The 20,823-nt window shown below is 41.1% G+C and overlaps 1 protein-coding gene across 2 annotated transcripts in view; it reads left to right on the plus strand.

Annotated features, from left to right (window-relative positions):
- Positions 1-20,823, plus strand: part of naaladl2 (N-acetylated alpha-linked acidic dipeptidase like 2) — a 336,716-nt gene that overhangs the window by 149,991 nt on the left and 165,902 nt on the right. For both annotated transcript variants that reach the window (XM_090235787.1, XM_021604123.3), the window contains exons 3-4: positions 11,202-11,475; positions 15,686-15,805. In XM_090235787.1, coding sequence (XP_090091913.1) covers positions 11,202-11,475; positions 15,686-15,805 — 394 coding nt within the window. The remainder of the gene's footprint in view (positions 1-11,201; positions 11,476-15,685; positions 15,806-20,823) is intronic.

The following is a 20,823-nucleotide window of genomic DNA, read 5'->3' on the forward strand; positions in this document are numbered from 1 at the left end:
AATGTCCAACCCTAACCCTAATGTATCAGTTTCACACACAGAACCTTAATGCAATGTGAACACATGACATGTGGTAGGGGTTTTGGTCAAGCCCCATAAATCAAAAGATTGATGTCATGGATCACTGGGTAGACATGGTTGTTAACATGGCATACAGTAGGCCTGTCTAACAATGTGCAAATTGTATTGTTAGTCATAGTGTATCATAAAGCCAGTGGTCAATGCAGTGAAGCAGAAACAAGCTGTGATTAATCCTTGAAGGTCCGTGTACAGTATATGTATTCATAAAGAGGCCTGCGGCCCTCCCACGGGATTCAGGCAGCAGTTGGCAATTCTATTTTTTAAAAGACCACTCTTGACCGCAGACAGTTAAAATATGGGGTTCAAGCTTTGGTTCTCATCCTCTGTTTGTGGTTCACCACTCCACTGGGTCACATCTTATACTACGGGTCAGTTGCACCTCATCAACTTTAAATAATGAGTGATGAAAAGCATATATTTTTCATATCAGATTTCAATGATCTTATGAATTGCCAAATTGACCATTAATGCCAGGTGGTTGTTTATTTATTTATTTTGTATACATAATATGAGAGTTAAAGAAGGAGAGTACATCTAGAGACACCATGTAGTGATTCTTTACTCTCTCTCTCTGTCTCTGTCTCTCTGCATTTGTATTACATTCGCCTGCAGAGATGACTTTCTGCCAAGCGGAATTCCGGTGCCCATTTCTGATTTTAATTAGGGCTGTGGGATTTGCTTTCTCTGATTCCTTGAAAAAAGGAGTTACATTGTTACTCTCAATAACTTCCTTCCTCTCCTCCAGACTTGTCGGCCTGATTATGTTGAAAGAGTAAAGAAACACAACGTAGGGGTTTGAGAGTGGTTCAACCGGACACATTCACCTAAACCCCACATGAGTTTGTGTTGTATGTGCATTTGTGGTCATGTTTTATTTCCACCCCTTTGAGCCTCGGTGGGTTGAGGCATTGAGCAGTGTGTGTTGCAGAATGCTGAGTCCTCCACTGGAGTTTCTGTGAGGGAGTGGATTTGTGCTAACAGCAAGAGCCAATGATTAAAACACAGAGAGGCCAGAGAGAGCCAGCGCTTGGCTAAAGGGCAGGAGTTACTGTAATCCAGGGATAAGCGACCTGAGCAGGCAGCAGGCACCCTCCTTACACACACAGACATGCTTGTCTTGATGCCAGTTTACTGACGGCCTTTTGGACACTAGAGAGTCCGTGGGGAGTGGGCAGCTCTGTTGGGTTGATACAGGAAGGGTACATCTCATTGGCAAACTGACACAACTTCAAGGGCTGTGGCCCTGAGCCAGATAGTCCACTAGGAGTGAGGTATTCCTTCCTGCCTGGTGGAAGAGAAGGCTCGTCACCAAGGCCATATCTTCAAAAATGTGTCTTCTTCTCAGCACTGAATGTCAAGGGAATTTGGCCTTGTCCTCCTTACTTAATTGCTTGCTTATGGTGATGAATGTCTATCCAATATCTATCCAACCAGGCACATATGTGTGTGTACACGTGAGCTGTGCATGAAGGCTGCATAAGTGTGTGAGTGCATCCATGCTTTTATGTTGGCATGCTTGTTTTGAACATACACACATACACATTCGGAATGTATTCAGACCCCCTTGGCTTTTTCTATATTTTGTTACATTACAGCCTTATTCTAAAATGGATTAAATATTTTTTTTCCTTCACACACTACCCTATAATAACAAAGCAAAAACAGGTTTTTGAATTGTTTTCAAATGTATAAAAAAATAAACAACTGATATATCACATTTACAAGTATTCAGACCCTTTACTCAGTCCTTTGTTGTATCACCTTTGACAGCAATTACAACCTTGAGTCTTCTTGGGTATGATGCTGCAAGCTTGACACACCTGAATTTGGGGAGTTTCTCCCATTCTTCTCTGCAGATCCTCTCAAGCTCTGTCAGGTTGGATAGGGAACTTCCCTACACAGCTAATTTCAGGTCTCTTCAGAGATGCTCAATCGGGTTCAAGTCCAGACTCTGTCTGGGCCACTCACGGATATTCAGAGACTTGTGCCGAAGCTACTCCTGCGTTGTCTTGGCTGTGTTCTTAGGGTCGTTGTCCTGTTGAAAGGTGAACCTTCACCCTAGCTTGAGGTTCTGAGCACTCTGGAGCAGGTTTTCATCAAGGATCTCTCTGTACATTGCTCTGTTCCTCTTTCCCTCAATCCTAACTAGTCTCCCAGTCCCTACCACTGAAAAACATCCCCACAGCATGATACTGCCAACCACCATGGTTCACTGTAGGGATGGTGACAAGGTTTCCTCCAGACGTGACACTTGGCATTCAGACCAAAGAGTTCACTCTTGGTTTCATCAGACCAGAGAATCTTGTTTCTCATTGTCTGAGAGTACTTTAGGTGCCTTTTGGAAAACTCCAAGCGGGCTGCCATGTGCTTTTGAGTGGCTTCTGTCTGGCCACTCTACCATAAAGGCCTGATTGGTGGAGTTCTGCAGAGATTGTTGTCCTTCTGAAAGTTTCTCCCATCTCCACAGAGGAACTCTGGAGCTCTGTCAGAGTCACCATTGGTTTCTTGGTCACCTCCCTGACCAAGGCCCTTCTCCCCCGGTTGCTCAGATTGGCCAGGCGGCCAGCTCAAGGAAGAGTCTTGGTGGTTCCAAACTTCTCCCATTTAAGAATGATGGAGGCCACTGTGTTCTTGGGGACCTTCAATGCTGCAGAAAAAAACAATTGTTTTTGCTTCATCATTGTGGGGTATTGTGTGTAGATTGATGAGGAAAAATTTGTTTTAATCAATTTTAGAATAAGTCTGTAACGTAACAAAATGTGGAAAAAGTCAAGGGGTATGAATACTTTCCGAATACACTGTAAGTATATTAAACATGTGTCACTTTGGTGTGCTTTGTGTACTGTGTGCTCATGTGAGGTTTTAGTTTGTAAGGGTTTGCAATAGTTTCCAAGGCTTATCTCTCACCAAGAGTAGGTTGTCTTACTTTATCTTTAGAATCTACCTCTGTTCCTCTTCCCTGTGCTCCCCCGGCTCACTGAGCTACTCCAGATGAATAGAAACTGTGGATAACTTCCTGGATTGGAGATAAGATATTCTCCTTCTGACAAAAACACTGGCAGATCAGTGGAAGAGACGTTCACAGCAAAAACAGATTTTGTTTTTCCTTGTTCCTAGCTGTGTTTCTAAAATGCTATTATTGGTGCACGTCTCAGCAACTTGGGCACACTTTAATATAAAACATTTTGTGCCGATAGGCCTAAATGTTTGTTAGGAACACTGACACTGAAATGGTGGCATGCACACCAAAACACTACACATAGACATTAATTAAAGCATATTATACCATATTATGGTAAAGCAGGGTACAGCAATGGAAAGGGATTTTATTGGTGTGCGTAAATATGCAATGCAATGCAGCACAGTAGTTAATGATGCATGTATTTGATTTACAATACATGCTCTACAACTATTTATTTTGATGCATATGTACATAAAAAACAGGCCACATATTTCATGGTGATTCTGTTCCCTGTGATCAAACACAGCCATATTCACATGAAAACAAACACATTGAACAATGGTTGTAGTCGATGAAATGTGCATCAAAATATGCATTATGTCAGCCCTTTAATTAGGTAAGAGTAATATTGTATGTCACATGTTCCAGAGCATAGGAAACAGACACTGTAGTTCAACACCTGAACTGATGGCTTTTATTGCCAAATATGGATGTTCCCTTTGTACGAAGGAGCTGTCTGACACACCCATCTCCATCTCACTAAACACAGTGGTGTCACCTCCTCTCAGGTTGGATGGATCCACTTCCAGCTGCAGGATGTGATCACAGAGACGCTTAAGCACTGTTCTACATTACCCATGCAGATGTGTACGATATGTCAGGAGCTTATCTTTGAGGCTGCGTGCTGAAAGACAATTGCTCACCTTCATCCATTCTTAAGGGTTCAACTGGAGTTTAGGAGCAGTCTTTTGTTTCCCTCTGACAGGCTTTGACATCAGCGTCTGTGGATGATTTGAAATTACGATAATAACAGATAACCTTTCTGTTACCTTATTCTCATTATCCCCTAAGTACGGGCATACCACATCTTGTAACTACACAATTTCCAATTATGGCAAACTAACAGCAACTATGCTAGAGGAATAGTCTAGCACAGTGGTCACCTACCTTTGAGTCAAGATCACTGTCTGAGTCAAAATGCAAGCCGAGATCTACCGCTCAGATATTTTTTTAAACATTACTTTAAAAATGTAAGCCTATGCAACATGAACCTATTAAAAACAGTTATTTAGCAATGAGGTGTTTGCAGTAGGCTATAGGTCTAATACATTATCACTGCATATTGGCTATGTTTGAATTTACCTGCCAATGTTGTTCTTCTCAGACCACTTTGAAATTATATTTCAAAATTTGCGGTATATGATCACATTGATCATATTGAATTTCAAGAGCTTGGAACTGTAAGGTTCTATCTGCAAAAAGATGATTCTGAGATAATTGGCTTTAAAGTTCCAAACCCTCATTGGTTTGAATAGTGTCAGCAATATTGTATTCTTTTTAACTTTATAACATGAATTGGGAATTTAGATTAATATATATGTAGAGAACATTGAATAGAACACAGCTATGTCAACAACTAAATTTGGACAAGCTCTCAAAATGCTGTTGTATTACTTGTGAGGAACAGCTTAGTGAGCATAAACATTTCCTTTTTTATTTTTATTTTACTGGACTGATGGTCTGTCGGAGGGGAGGGAGAGAGCAGCGGAGAGGCTGCCTCTCACCGTCCCACCGCTGAGATTGACCAAAAAAGGCACACAGTCTTCCAGCTCATGGCAAAACTTTAGTCACACTGCATTATTTCTGCCTAATGCACCATATCACGTTGTTACTCCTATGACCAGAGAAAGTGAATTAATCCTCAATATTAAAAAAGACACACGCCGCTAATAATAACAACGCAAGCTTTTCCATACAATTTGCTACTCATTCATTGCAGCTGCAATGCTAGTCGTGGCGTGAGTAGAAGTAGGGAGAAGCACGTTTTATGTCTTATAAAAGTGTTGACAGTGACGTGCTGAATAACAACTTAAACACTTACTCATACAAACAGCAGCCCTTCATTGTATTTCATTGACAATTTCTCTCTAGTAAAGGTTTTGAAAGTTCGGAAATTTCACAGTAGCAACTTTTCTGGGCACTAGAGGAAACTGCAGACACAGTGATCTGAGCTATCTGATTGGCCAGTGGTAGGCCTATTAGGTGCACTTGATTTGCTCTCTGGGCATGCCGGATAGGCAGAGTTTTACCTTCAGACACATTAAATGGTTAAAAATGGGAACACTTTGCCTTCCTGGCGCTAGGGCTGCTGAATCAAGCGGGAAACAGGGAAAAAACTGTGTGAAAAAGAAAAAGGAACATAATTGTTTTTGTTTCGCATAAATGTTTGATGATTGACTAGGAATGCATTGGAGATCGACCAGTTGGTGACAACTGGTCTAGCATTTTAATATGCAGTACGGTCAGTCACCTCATCTTAAGGTGAAATACAGAAGAGTCAGACACTGCGCTGAAACACAGGTAGGTATAGCCGTTCAGGTAGGGATATCTTCCATCTTTTCCTTTGTCAGCGCTTCAACAGTGAAGCCTCTCTTGGGACCCAGATGTAGAGCGGCAGGGAGCTATAGCACTTTTTTAAAGAGCAGGGGCCGGTCCTGCCAGCATTATCATCCATAATAGCATTCTGCCACAGTTCAACAGCCACAAAGACAGTTTATATCAATTGGCTAGGCCCTGATCGACAGTACCCCAGATACCCCCGGTGACCATATCTACCACAGACACGGATCCACCAGCTGTCAATCCCTGTCACTCAGATGCATTTAATTAGGAGAGCAAAATGGTAATAACAGTGAGCCAGGAGTGAGGTCTTATTTTGGGTATTTATTTACTAAAACAGTGGTCTGGGAGGATAAAATGCCTCCAATAGAGATCGTCCAAATACAATCCCACACAAACAGAAGCTTTTATTTTCCCATAACTCGTTACAATATTTGTGTAGGGAAGTTGTGAATTTTGTAGGATTAACAACCCCAAGTGACAACTCAACAACCCACACTGACTCTAAAGTAGAGTAAGATGTTGTTGTTGGGGAGAATGTTTAGTGTAGGTCCTAGTCTGCAGGGTGTATGTATGGCCGGAAGTACATAGTGTGATATCTAAAACAGTCTCCCTAACAGATGGCCCAAACGGAGCTCTCTGCCATCTTCTGGTCTGCGGGCCGAGTGCGTCTCGATCATCGCCAGGAGCAGCAGCCAGTGCGTTTGTGTGTGTCAGAATCCCAGCTCTCTTTGCCGGCTGTGAGGAGGCTTCAGTCAGCCAACCAAGCTGTTGACTGGCACCCTGTGGTGTGGGACTTGGGCCCCAGTCCTGTGAATCATGTTGTCTCAAGTGGTGGAGTGTGTGATGACATCAGGTATCCTACTTATCCCAAATCTCCTCCCAAATGGTCTGTAACTGTCACTGTTCTAGGAGACAGTGACCCAGGCCAGGTAGTGGTGTACAAAGATGTGGAATCCTCCACTTAATAGTGATGTCTGAATGACTCGTTCTTAACCATAAATGCTGCGAGGCTTTCATTCCATATATTTCTCCCAGTTGAGCTGTTTTGCCATGATTATTGGGAATTGGAATTCAGTTGGAACTGCTACCCATTTATGGCAGCAGAATGTAAGGGAGGTCCATATCCAAACCTAGGGATTCTTTTGGATTGTTTCATCTTTGTGTTTAGTGGCCAACATGTTCAGGATTCAGAGAAAGTGGAATTTTGAGGGTCCAAAATTGACATTTTGGAGAAAACTCATGGTGGAGACACTGATGAAAATTTCTGCTGAAGGATATTTTCTCATTTAGTCCACCGTTGCGATCTCAATTTAGGGACACTTATCTATTTACAATAGCCCAGCGTACTGTATCATTCAGAGCTCATCCAGACCAGGTGTAATAGCATGTATTTGGGGCCATTCTAATTAAGTGATAATGCCCAGGAAGCCAATGTTTGGAGGATATATTGGCATGGGTGTTGTTCATTGAGGGCCGGCAATCCATGCCAATATATCCTCCAAACACCGGCTTCACTTTTATACAAAATATTCAAGTATTTTCATTAATATTTTTTTTTATTTTTTTACCCCCTTTCTCCCCAATTTTGTGGTGTCCAATTGTTAGTAATTACTATCTTGTCTCATTGCTACAACTCCCATACGGGCTCGGGAGAGACAAAGGTCGAAAGCCATGCGTCCTCTGAAACACAACCCAACCAAGCCGCACTGCTTCTTAACACAGAGCGCATCCAACCGCACCACTGCCATCTTCTTCAAACACCGTATCTTGGTTGGCGTGCACTGAGCCCAGCCTGCCACAGGGGTCGCTGGTGCACGATGAGACAAGGATATCCCTACCGGCCAAACCCTCCCTAACCCGGACGACGCTAGGCCAGACAGAGCCTGGGGGCGAACCCAGAGTCTCTGGTGGCACAGCTAGCGCTCCAGTGCCTTAGACCACTGCGCCACCCGGGAGGCCCTAATAAAATGTATTTTAATCAATTTATTCATACTATTTCATCCTTCCACAATATATAGTCCCGAAACAAATCTAGTATTGCTACCCAAGCCAGCTGGTTGTTCTTTTTATTGGTTCGGTTCCCAGAGACGTGACCCAGTTGTTCAGTCTTTTTGTTCTGTATCTATGGACGCAACCCAGTCGTTCGTTCTAAATGTTCCATTGCCATACCGGCTGGCAACGTTTCTACCCCTTGTTGCTAGCTAGCCAACTACGGCCAACTTACCGTCAAGTCAAACAGACAGAATAACAACAGTAGCTGCATTTGCATTTGTTTAAGGTGTTTTCTAGTGACATTTATTTGGATACATCCATAACAATGAGCTAATGAGGCACGTTATCGCCTGGCATAGAAAATGTGCTCTCTCGTCAGGACACTGTTGTTCAGAGGAGCTAGCCAACAACCAGCTAACACAACTTCAAACTGAAGCTGGAAAGACTACAAACTAGCTGAACTTCATTTAGTTTGACCTTTTTTCAATTTACATTTCTTTGTATATATCCATAAAAATTATGCCAGCTGATTCATGATTTCGACTGGCTGAGAAACGCTGCCTGCCTCTCTCTCCTCCTGACGTCCGACTCCTATACGTTCATTACTATGGGACAGTTGGAGATCGCATTTGAATATTGAAAAATCTTTCAAATGTCGGCGAGACAGACAGTAAGGTTTATACAATTCTTCGCTGTTAAAAACTAAATGTTAGTCTAAAAGAAATGTGAGATAATGTCTAGATGCTTTTCATAAATGAGACAGTGGATTGCGCACAGATGAAACCATAGTAAATAGCCATTTTAACGACAGATTTAGCTAGTGTTACTGTAACTTGTGGAATAGACACCGGCTGTAATGCGGTTTTAACCAATCAGCATTCAAGATTAGACCCAACCGTTGTATAATGCTCATGAATCCCTGGTGGTGTTTGACTGTTGATCAGTCATCTTCCAGGCCAGGTAGTGAATGTCATTTTCACGGTGTTGAGATATGTTCATGACTAACTGGTTTATTTATGACTGTTTTCCTACTAAACTTTCCCTTTCCTAGGGTCAGGAACAGGAGGTCTTTCTGTCTAAGTTATTTTGATGTGGCACTCCTGATTATGAAATAAGGTCATAACAGAAGATACTGTTTGGAAATGTCTTACCAAATATTGCGTATAATTGTAATGTAATGTCTTTATATTCAATGACACAGAACTGTTTTCAGTGTAATGCTCTGGTACTTCTTACCTTTAATGGGATCAGTAAAACACAACATGATTACTATGCACCCATCCCGTTAGCGGGATCATTTTCGTCAACCACCGCTGAATTGCAGAGCGCCAAATTCAAATTAAATTACTAAAATCACAAGTGCAATATAGCAAAACACAGTTTAGCTTGTTGTTAATCCACCTGGCGTGTCAGATTTCAATAAAGCTTTTCGGCGAAAGCATACCAAGCGTTTATGTAAGGACATCTCTCTCAGTAGACAAAATATTACAAACAGCTAGCAGCCAAGTAGATTGGTCACGAAAGTCAGAAAAGCAATAAATTAAATTGCTTACTTTTGATGATCTTCAGATGTTTGCACTCACGAGACTACCAGTTACACAATAAATGGTCCTTTTGTTCCATGAAGATTATTTTTATATCCAAAATACCTCCATTTGGTTGGCGAGTTATGTTCAGAAATCCACAAGCTCGAGCGGTCACGACATCGCAGACGAAAATTCCAAATAGTATCCGTAATGTTCGTAGAAACATTTCAAACGTTTTTTATAATCAATCCTCAGATCGTTTTTACAATATATAATTGATAATATATCAACCAGGAATGTAGCTTCTTCAATTGGAGACAGAGAGAAAATGGCTGCTCCAAGCTGTTGCGCATACAAAATGCTGCTGGCACCCAGCCATACAATGACACGATGTGATCTTTCTCACTCATTTTTCAAAATAAAAGCCTGAAACTATATCTAAAGACTGTTCACACCACGAGGAAGACATAGGGAAAAGGAATCTGGTTTGTATCCCTTTAAATGGAGCAAAGGCAGGCTATGGAACATGGAGCTTTCAAATTTTAGGCCACTTCCTGGTTGGATTTTCCTCAGGTTTTCGCCTACAATATCAGTTCTGTTATGCTCACAGACAATATTTTGACAGTTTTGGAAACTTTAGAGTGTTTTCTATCATAATCCGACAATTATATGCATACTCTAGATTCTGGGCCTGAGAAAGAGGCAGTTTAATTTGGGTATGTTTTCCATCCAAACACCAAAATACTGCCCCCTACACTCAAGAAGTTAAGAGAATTGTCCTTTTAGCCAGTCTCTTTTGTCCTTTAAGACGTGAGATGTGTTTCAGTTTTCAAATAAACAGCCTTTCATGCAGACCCCATTAGATGTCTATATTTGATGGGGACATTAAACAATGTCCTCCGAACCTTATCTCCAAACAGATAAAGTTATGTATTTACCCATTTCAGGTTTACCCTTCTTGTTAAAAAAAGTTGTCAATGTGCTATTCTTCCACTTTTTTCATTGATTATCTTGGAACTGGAAATAATAATGTATTTGTAATATAACCAACACTGGGTGGTTAAAGGGAATTTCTCCTTGTAAAAAAGTTCAAAACTCAGACTAAAATCCCAAGTTAATAAGAGGTCTGGGTAAAACATTTTGCTTTTATTTAAAGAAAAATAAATTCTGCTTCAGTCTTTTATTTCTGTTATTTTGCATCATAGTATTGTGTCTTTTGGTAGATGAACATGAACACATTGAATCAGTCATGATTTAGAGGATAGCATACACATTGAATTTAAATTAAATGTAGTTTGGCTCAATATCTGCTTTGACATAATTTTGCTGCTCTGCTTTGACATAATGATCAATTATATGTATAGTTATAAAATATCATATTACATTGTATTGTATTCATAGTAACTATGCATGTCATTTTAGATGCATTACTTAGTATGGTAGATAAATCATATCATAGTGTTGAAAACTGCTAGAAGAGTACCTTTATCATCCATTTACTCCTCCATCTGTTGGTAATGTGTTCACAGGTGTTCACAGTTTTATTAGTGCATGCATTTGTTCAGAACATTTTCTGTTCAGTCATTATTCACATTTTAACCCTAAAAGCGGCAACACATTTTAGCTTAAAAGCACCACCAATTTTTTTTAACCTGAAATTGTTAATGATTGAGAGACGCTGTCTGTCAATAATTTTATTTTTTTGGTAACTAGTTCCTTGACAAATTACTTTTTTGTTGTTGAAATTATGACATTTATGTTGACGCTTTGGATTAAGACCAATTTACCAAGACTGTCCTCAAAATAAATAATGAAAAAAAGTAGACTTCATTCTGTCACAGATATCCTGAACACCGGTAGTGTGAACAATAACAAAAATAAACTATTTGTTACTTAGCCAAATTGATAATGTGTCATTGCTTTGGTAAGTCTGTTTCCAAAGCATCTGCCAGGATTCCTGCCACACACAGTAGTAAATAGACATTCATAACTACATCTCTTTCTCTGTCTCCCATCAGGCCTTTCATTAGCATATCAGACGACAATGAGGAGGCCAGGGCTAAGCACCTGTACCAACAGTGGACAGACCTGGGATTGACAGACGTCCAGCTGTCCAATTACAGCGTCCTCCTCAGCCTGCCTGGCCCCTCCTCCAGCAGAATTGTGGACCGGGCCAGCCACGAGTGTTTCCTGCCCAGCGGGGCTCAGTGTGACCCCAGGAACCACAACAACAACCCCACGGCAGACCAACACTTCTCCTACGCTGCCTACTCTGCCACGGGCAGTCTAGAGGTACAGCACACTCACCCTGTCTCATTCTCTGCATGTACAGCAGAATGCACTAACCCCAGGCTGGTTAATGCTATGTTCCCCAGTCATCTCCTAGTTCTCCACCTCCAACTATTGTCACCATATGTGTGTGTGATTTTCCTGACTTGAATGGTAGTAGCAGCCCTGCCCTCTACCTGGCTGGCTCCAGTTATCTTTGTTTCGCATCCCTGCTTCTCCCTCACAGCGGTGATCACCCAAAAGGCCACAGAGAAAGGTCAAGACGTAAATGTTAAAGTTGGTTCCCAGTTCAGGTATATCAACATCACAGTCCAATTTTATGAGTCACAATAAACATCCCCTCCCTGCAGGAATATGAGAGCACTGCTGGCTACAGTCAGTATATTTACAAGACACAGGCGCAAATGCATCCTTGAGATTGAAGGTTAATCCAAGTCATTATGCAAGTCTGTCCACACACTTGCAGACATAAGAAATATAGCAGGGCTATTTTTAGAGGTTATGCTTTCTGTCTCCAGGGGAACACAGAGAGAGAGTGTCTGAAGGAAATGGCTGTTATCCCCTTGAGGGCTGAGTGGGCTAAAGGTACAGGAGAACAGTTGGAGAATACTAAGACTGAATGCAAAGTATACTCCAAGCCTAGTCCTCTGCATCTGTATCCCCAAAACAGGAGTCAAAGCCATCCATCACAGGCCTGGATCCATGCACTGTTCAGTGTGCTGCCTTGAATTAAATGGCATTTGCAATATCTAAACGTCAGTTTAGAAAAACAAATATTGCTGGTTTGATGGATGAAAGGCCTGGGGACTCCATAGTAATGTGCTGGGCTGAGGCTCCATGGGATCTGTCATCTCTGAGCCTGTCGCTGTGACGGAGGGGTCAGTGAGCAATTCTCATTAGTCCACTCCCCATTCCACTCCCCATTCTCAGGATCACAGAGAGAGAGAGAGAGTAAAGAATTCACCCCCTCTTGCAGGGAAAACATACTGACAGTTGTAACCTAATTGAACATATATGAAATATGCAAGCATTAAAAGCCCACCTTAACACAAGCCAGCCATCAGAGGATGTATGGAGAGAAGGCAATGGAGATCAAATTCACTGCGCAGCTATACATTTTTAAAGAGCGGACATTAGGAAGTTATCTCAAAGATCATGCTGTTCCACACTCAGTCTTTCACTAATGGCATGGAAATACATTCTGTTTCATGAGTTTGTGGGGTTCATTTGGTAAAAGTCCTATTTAAAGCTGGGCAGTGACCATCATTATCTTTCTTTCATACAGAGAAAATATGTACTTCTCTCTTTATCTTAGTCATCCAACTGTACTTTACTGCCTTGTCAAATCATCTCCAACTTTACAATGAAAATGAATCTGGAACAATATAGCGAAGGAAGGTAGGCTGGAAGAAAACAACATCATCAACAACAACAACAGCATTGTAAGGAACAACGCTGCAGAAGAAAAGCAGGTACGGGGAGTTGACATTTAATTAGGAACGGACATGCAACAGGACAGGAACAGCGTTAGAACTGGGAAATACAAAGACAGACTACAATGAATGCAGCAGCGGGAACAGAGCTGGGGAACTGACAAATATAGGGAGGTAATAAACAGGTGATTGAGTCCAGGTGAGTTCAATATCGCTGATGTGCGTGACGAGGGAAGGCAGGTGTGCGTAATGATGGTGGCAGGAGTGCGTAATACAGGGCAGCTTGGCGTCCTCAAGCGCCAGGGGGGAAGATCGGAAGCAGGCGTGACAAACATGTAGTATAACAAGACCATTTTTAGCTTGGTAGAGCTGTACATCCTCAGTGGTCACACGGGGATCCTCCTCAGGGTAATCAGGCTCTGTTTGAAGAATGAATTATAATTGTTTGAGCCATGCAACACATCAATAAACTACAGTGCATTCGGAAAGTATTCAGACCCCTTGACTTTTTCAAAATGTTGCTACGTTACAGCCTTATTCTAAAATTGATTTTTTATCCCCCCCCTCATCAATCTACACACAATACCCCATAATGACAAAGCATAAACATGTTTTTAGACATTTTTGCAAATTTATAAAACAAAAACATAAATATCCCTTTTAGGTGCCTTTTGGGAAGCTCCAAGCGGGCTTTTGTGTGCCTTTTACTGGGGAGTGGCTTCTTCCATTTACTGAAGAGTGGCTTCCATTTGGCCACTCTACCATAAAGGCCTGATTGGTAGAGTGCTACAGAAATGGTTGTCCTTTTGGAAGGTTCTCCCATCTCCACAGAGGAACTCTGGACCTCTGTCAGAGTGACCATCGGGTTCTTGGTCACCTCCCTGACCAAGGCCCTTCTCCCCCGATTACTCAGTTTGGCCAGGTGGCCAGCTCAAGATAGACTCTTGGTGGTTCCAAACTTCTTCCATTTAATAAAGATGGAGACCACCATGTTCTTGAGGACCTTCAATGCTGCAAATCCTTGTCTCAGAGCTCAATTCCTTTGACCTCATGGCTTGGTTTTTGCTCTGACATGCACTGTCAACTGTGGGACCTCATATAGACCGGTGTGTGCCTTTCCAAATCATGCCCAATCAATTGAATTTACCACAAGTGGACTCCAATCAAGTTGTAGAAGCATCTCATGGAAACAGGATGCACCTGAGCTCAATTTTAAGTCTCATAGCAAAGGGTCTGAATACTTATGTAAATAAGGTATCATAAAAATTGCGTGCATTCAGACTTACTTTATATCACTATCTTTCATCTCACTGTCTCTTTTTAGTGGTGATTTCCATTGATTTGAGATTTGCTCAGAAGGAAATAGTATGACAGTACCTATTTAAAAATGAATGCATGGCCTTGCCTCATTACACTTTCTGTAAGTCATCTTGTGTTAATATTTGATAGCAAGGAAATCTAATTTCATATAGACAATTCAGCCATTGTTTCTGTCAAGCTGGCTCTGGAGAACTGCAGTGTTTTAACTCTGAGTGAGGAGCAGCCAGAGCAGAGCAGGGTAGAGAAAAGAAGGCATACTGCCTCTTCTGGCTCTGATTGTTAACTCCACATAATAGCTTTTTAAATACATGAGCCTGTGCCAGGATGTCTCCTGCTGGACCCAGACCAAACAAAGACAACCACCAAGGGGAATAGATATTCTTACTAATTCAGCAGTACCTCTCTGGACCAGTGGTGTATGAGTACCCCTTCCAGTCTCCGTGTCCACCCCCATCTAAGCCTCAACAGAGTGCCTTATGAATTTTTACTATACCAAGCTCATATACTGGGACATGCTGATTAATGCAGTGTGTGTTTGTGGAGGTGGGTGATTTTTAGTAAACAATCCCAGTGTTTATAATGTTTGTAATGATCTACTGTTGCATGTGATGCATGGCTCTCATTCTGGTATGATTACGTTACAGTAGATGTGTTCAATTTACATTTTATTGAGAGGGAATTGAATTTGCTCCTCATTCAAGCAGGACATGTTGCCACCCTCTCTGTCTGAGGCATAATAACAGCCCCTGATTGAGGTGGCAATTTAACTCCTCAACATGATAATAGTTCATTATTGGGGGATTTTTGCTACTTTCAATCAGGCTGATGGAAAAACAAACATTGCCTCCCTCATCCACCACATAGGCCAGATGAATAGTGAACGGGGAAGAATTCATCTGGTGTACAGAAGAAATACGCTCAGTGTGGCAAGCAACATCGTTAATTTCATTACCTCTGGAAAGAAAAAAGAGAATCTCAGTCAGACTAGAAATCTCTCTGTATTTCAATTTGGTGTCTGTTCCGTAGAGTTTAACGGAGCGCTTTTATGATGCAAATGCTGACAAGGATGATAAATCTCCCACTCCCCTGTTCTCCTCATGCAAACGAGATGTACTCTGCTTACCGGCATCGCATTTCATTTGCCCCCAGGCCACATGAAAAATGAATTGCGCCCAGGTAATGCAGCAGGAGAGTCCCACTCAGAAATAGCATCGCTGCTGTGACTCCTCGCTCAACTCCACGACTTTTCTTTAACTTTCAGTCTGGCTCCTCCAGCACACAGACAGACGTTCATTAGTCATTATTGTGCCTTCCAAACCCCACCACAGGTGTGATTGTGGATGCCATTTGCAAAATGTTTGCACTTATTATTTCCGATTCAGTTGCCATTCATCATTTTTGCCTTTTGTACCAATGGTTTAAAGTAGTCTGATATTTATTTTCTCCTTTCTCCATTTAAGGCGGTAGTAGTGGATGTGCAGTATGGAGGTTTGGAGGACATGAGAAGAGCCAGAACTACAATGAATGTCACCAACCAGATTGCACTATTAAAACTGGGACAAGCACCCTTACTTTACAAGGTAAGAATCAAAGGTTGGGCGTCCATCAAATTTAATTTTCGATCAATATCTAATAATTTAAGATACAGGGTGTAACATTCAGAGGCAGGCTGGTTGCAATGTGTTGTGTTGACCCCCAGGGTGATGTTAGTTAGCCTGATGACTCATACTGAATTTAATGCCCCTGCTTTATCTATCGCTACGTGGAGAAGAAATGATAGTAGGCATAGTGCTTGGCTGGAGCGATGTGGTTGGGTAGCCTGGATAGATGTCAGTGGTCTGAGCAAAAGGATAGTAATACAGCATCTCATAGGATGTTTGCTTGAAAACGGCACTCTACTCCACAAAAAAAAAAAATCAAATAAACTGAACAGTTAAAGCAAATGTAATTAAACCGAAAGTCATATTCAATCATGTAAAATGCATTAAATTGGCTAGAATGGAATGACTGGTACTAACTAGTTTGTGTGCGTCATTATGGCTTATTACTTTTAAATAGACCAAATGTAGATTAATGTTCCTGAGCCCTTTGTGATGAAGCCTGTTTAATCTGTGAAGGTGACTTCTGAAGAACTGCTGACTGTGGGGTACAGAAGCTTAATTGTTGTTAATTTTGCATCTCTGTCTTACTACATACAATACATGCTAACCACATGTCTATATGTGTGTGTGTACAGTATATTTGCAAAATATTCAAATACTGTGATCATGTAGTCCCCCCCACCAAAAAACAACTAAACTAAAAACTGTAACGGCCGTTGGTGGAAGAAGGTGAGGACCAAAGCGCAGCACGTGTTCTTAACTTATTAAATAGAACTGAACACTAAATACAACGTTTAAAAAAAAAAAAAAGAACAACTGAAACAGCTCCGTCAGGTACAAAACAGAAAGCAACTACCCACAAAACCCATGTGGGCAAGAGCTACCTAAGCATGGTTCTCAATCAGAGACAACGATAGACAGCTGTCCCTGATTGAGAACCATACCCGGCCAAAAACAAAGAAATACAAAAACATAGAAAAAGGAACATAGAATGCCCACCCTAGTCACGTGACAAAAACTAAACTAAAACAGACCTTTTCATCTCTTGTCCACAACTCAATGACTAATTAATGTTGCTTGCACTAGTGCAGTTCCTTTGATTGGGAGGAAATATAGGCTGGGAGCTCACACATAATCACACTAATTATAATGTATAATAAAGTGAAAAGGTGTGTTTAGACTTCAGATCAAAACTGAGTATTATCAACATTCTTTCATCTATCTACCCATGTCACTGGTTGGTCATTCAAACAGTACTGCCACAGGTGTTTTGACAGAAATGTCTGTGTTTTATTTGTGTCTCAGTGTCTTTCATCTATTACAATGATAATTTGTTTCTCTCTATTTTTACCTAAGATGGATGGTCAGTATTTGACTCCTCCACGGACATGTAGGAATTCTCAAAGAGACTGTGAATAGAGTTGAACCACATCCAATAACCGAGCCATGCCAATGTCAGTCCAATGTCAGGTTGATGGTTTACTGATAATGACACATTATTCATTATGATTAAGGCAATGGAAGGGTTCCTTTTTGTATGTTTTATTTTTGACAATGCTTTGAATTCAGAGAAAGTAGCCTAATGATCAATTGTAGCTTTAAGTACAATATTTATTCGCACCAGCAGGTCCGTTTTATTAAATGTTTTTACTCTTTTGAAAAAGATAAACCATAAACGTACTGTGTCTTTTTTTAATCACTTGAGTTACCGTGTTTCAGGACTGATGGTAGCCTGTTTGTTCTGTGTTACCTTGTTATTGTTGTTGTGGTATTCCGTCTGGAAAACAAGCGCCACAATATTTACTTTGCACAATGGACTATTTTGAGAGAAAAGTAGCAGGATCAGTGAATGGGGTCCACATTGTGACCTTAAATTTGAGCGCTTAGTTTACTGATGCATTTGGAGGATTTTCTCACAATCTCATTGCTCTGTAATCAACCAAAATGAACTGTGCCTGCTTTGTTTAATGTTGGGGTGTTACTAGGAGATTAAGAATAAGCATCTCATCATATCCAGCACTGTGAAAGTGTTTACCCTTTTCGCCTCTCTGAGCAGCCCATTTGCATGGAGTACCTTGATTTAATCAGTTTTTCTCCAGATGCAGCATCCTTTAGAGTGCTGTATCTTTGTTTACCTAACATGCCCCCAATTTTTGGTGCTTTCCACTCAAAACATCACACATGTTGGTGTCATTATTGATTTTCACAGACTAGTTACAACCTCATTGATAAATGTGACCAACCGCCTTGATTTGGTCTTATGTAGCAAAATCTGAAATAGTGTTTTTTACATTGGATAAAAGCAGAGACACAGAGCTACAAAATTATATATCATACACTGTTTTTGAGGAACAATGAGAAAGTCATTCTGCTTTGAAAGTTGATAAACTTGTAACCTCACTTTTGAGAAAATGGACTTTGTTTGTTTTGTTACCTACTGGAGAACTCTTCTTTGTCTACACCCATTCAGCATTGTTCACACCCTCTTAAGCTTTAGCTCCACCAATCTCTTTATGGGAAGAGGCAGGCATTCTGTCCTAACAACAGCAGTCAAGCACCCAAGCTAACTGGCTAACTGTTGTCGCAGTGATATTCTATTAAAGTGGACACTTGCATAGCGGAGTCTTTTGCTAAGACATGTAGCTAGCTAGCTAGCTAAACAATGAACCATAATCACAACTCAGGACGTTACTACCCTGCATAAATCTGCAGGTACCTAACCAACCAGGTTCAATGTTAGCTAGATAACATTAGGCTATAACAAGCAAAGCAAATGGCTCTGAGATACGAATAATAAGATCATACACATAACGCTAGCTAGCGGGCCGGCCAGCTAACATTAGCTAGCTAGCTAACAGTTCACTTTAACTCGAAATTAAAATACTATATGTCAAAATTAGACATGCATAATATCTGAAAATGTAGCTAGTTTGACTTATCAGTATACATCATGGCTGGATGCTTCTCCCTGTCATGGATGCCATTGTTGCCCTTAGTTTGAAGATGCAATCCGGAGACAGGTGTTTTCTCCATCTCCTTAGCTATCATACTCTAATTCCACCGATTTCAAAATTAGGCACTCCAGAAAGTGGAGAGCAACACTTATGCAGTTCTACTAAGCAATATATATACAGTGCCTTGCGAAAGTATTCGGCCCCCTTGAACTTTGCGACCTTTTGCCACATTTCAGGCTTCAAACATAAAGATATAAAACTGTATTTTTTTGTGAAGAATCAACAACCAGTGGGACACAAACATGAAGTGGAACGACATTTATTGGATATTTCAAACTTTTTTAACAAATCAAAAACTGAAAAATTGGGCGTGCAAAAATATTCAGCCCCCTTAAGTTAATACTTAGTAGCGCCACCTTTTGCTGTGATTACAGCTGTAAGTCACTTGGGGTATGTCTCTATCAGTTTTGCACATCGAGAGACTGACATTTTTTCCCATTCCTCCTTGCAAAACAGCTCGAGCTCAGTGAGGTTGGATGGAGAGCATTTGTGAACAGCAGTTTTCAGTTCTTTCCACAGATTCTCGATTGGATTCAGGTTTGGACTTTGAATTGGCCATTCTAACACCTGGATATGTTTATTTTTGAACCATTCCATTGTAGATTTTGCTTTATGTTTTGGATCATTGTCTTGTTGGAAGACAAATCTCCGTCCCAGTCTCAGGTCTTTTGCAGACTCCATCAGGTTTTCTTCCAGAATGGTCCTGTATTTGGCTCCATCCATCTTCCCATCAATTTTAACCATCTTCCCTGTCCCTGCTGAAGAAAAGCAGGCCCAAACCATGATGCTGCCAGCACCATGTTTGACAGTGGGGATGGTGTGTTCAGCTGTGTTGCTTTTACGCCAAACATAACGTTTTGCATTGTTGCCAAAAAGTTCAATTTTGGTTTCATCTGACCAGAGCACCTTCTTCCACATGTTTGGTGTGTCTCCCAGGTGGCTTGTGGCAAACTTTAAACGACACTTTTTATGGATATCTTTAAGAAATGGCTTTCTTCTTGCCACTCTTCCATAAAGGCCAGATTTGTGCAATATACGACTGATTGTTGTCCTATGGACAGAGTCTCCCACCTCAGCTGTAGATCTCTGCAGTTCATCCAGAGTGATCATGGGCCTCTTGGCTGCATCTCTGATCAGTCTTCTCCTTGTATGAGCTGAAAGTTTAGAGGGACGGCCAGGTCTTGGTAGATTTGCAGTGGTCTGATACTCCTTCCATTTCAATATTATCGCTTGCACAGTGCTCCTTGGAATGTTTAAAGCTTGGGAAATATTTTTGTATCCAAATCCGGCTTTAAACTTCTTCACAACAGTATCTCGGACCTGCCTGGTGTGTTCCTTGTTCTTCATGATGCTCTCTGCGCTTTTAACGGACCTCTGAGACTATCACAGTGCAGGTGCATTTATACAGAGACTTGATTACACACAGGTGGATTGTATTTATCATCATTAGTCATTTAGGTCAACATTGGATCATTCAGAGATCCTCACTGAATTTCCGGAGAGAGTTCGCTGCACTGAAATTAAAGGGGCTGAATAACTTTGCACGCCCAATTTTTCAGTCTTTGATTTGTTAAAAAAGTTTGAAATATCCAATAAATGTCGTTCCACTTCATGATTGTGTCCCACTTGTTGTTGATTCTTCACAAAAAAATACAGTTTTATATCTTTATGTTTGAAGCCTGAAATGTGGCAAAAGGTCGCAAAGTTCAAGGGGGCCGAATACTTTCGCAAGGCACTGTATATATTTTAAAGCCGCGTTAGACAGGATTACCTACACATACTAACCAGCTCAAATAGACAGAAGCGTGCTATATGGCAGACCAATCCGAACTCACCTCTCAGCAAGTCCAACCCACTCATTATCTCAGCCAATCATGGCTAGTTTGAAGGTTGCTGTCGTTTTCTGTGGCTAAACCAACTAGGCTTGTAATTTAGCAATTGTATTCATATTCCCAGATGGCATACAAGTTTGTTATTAAGGCA

The sequence above is a fragment of the Oncorhynchus mykiss genome, chromosome 5, assembly GCF_057628025.1.
Source record: "Oncorhynchus mykiss isolate SJ-2025 chromosome 5, ASM5762802v1, whole genome shotgun sequence".
Lineage (NCBI taxonomy): Eukaryota > Metazoa > Chordata > Actinopteri > Salmoniformes > Salmonidae > Oncorhynchus > Oncorhynchus mykiss.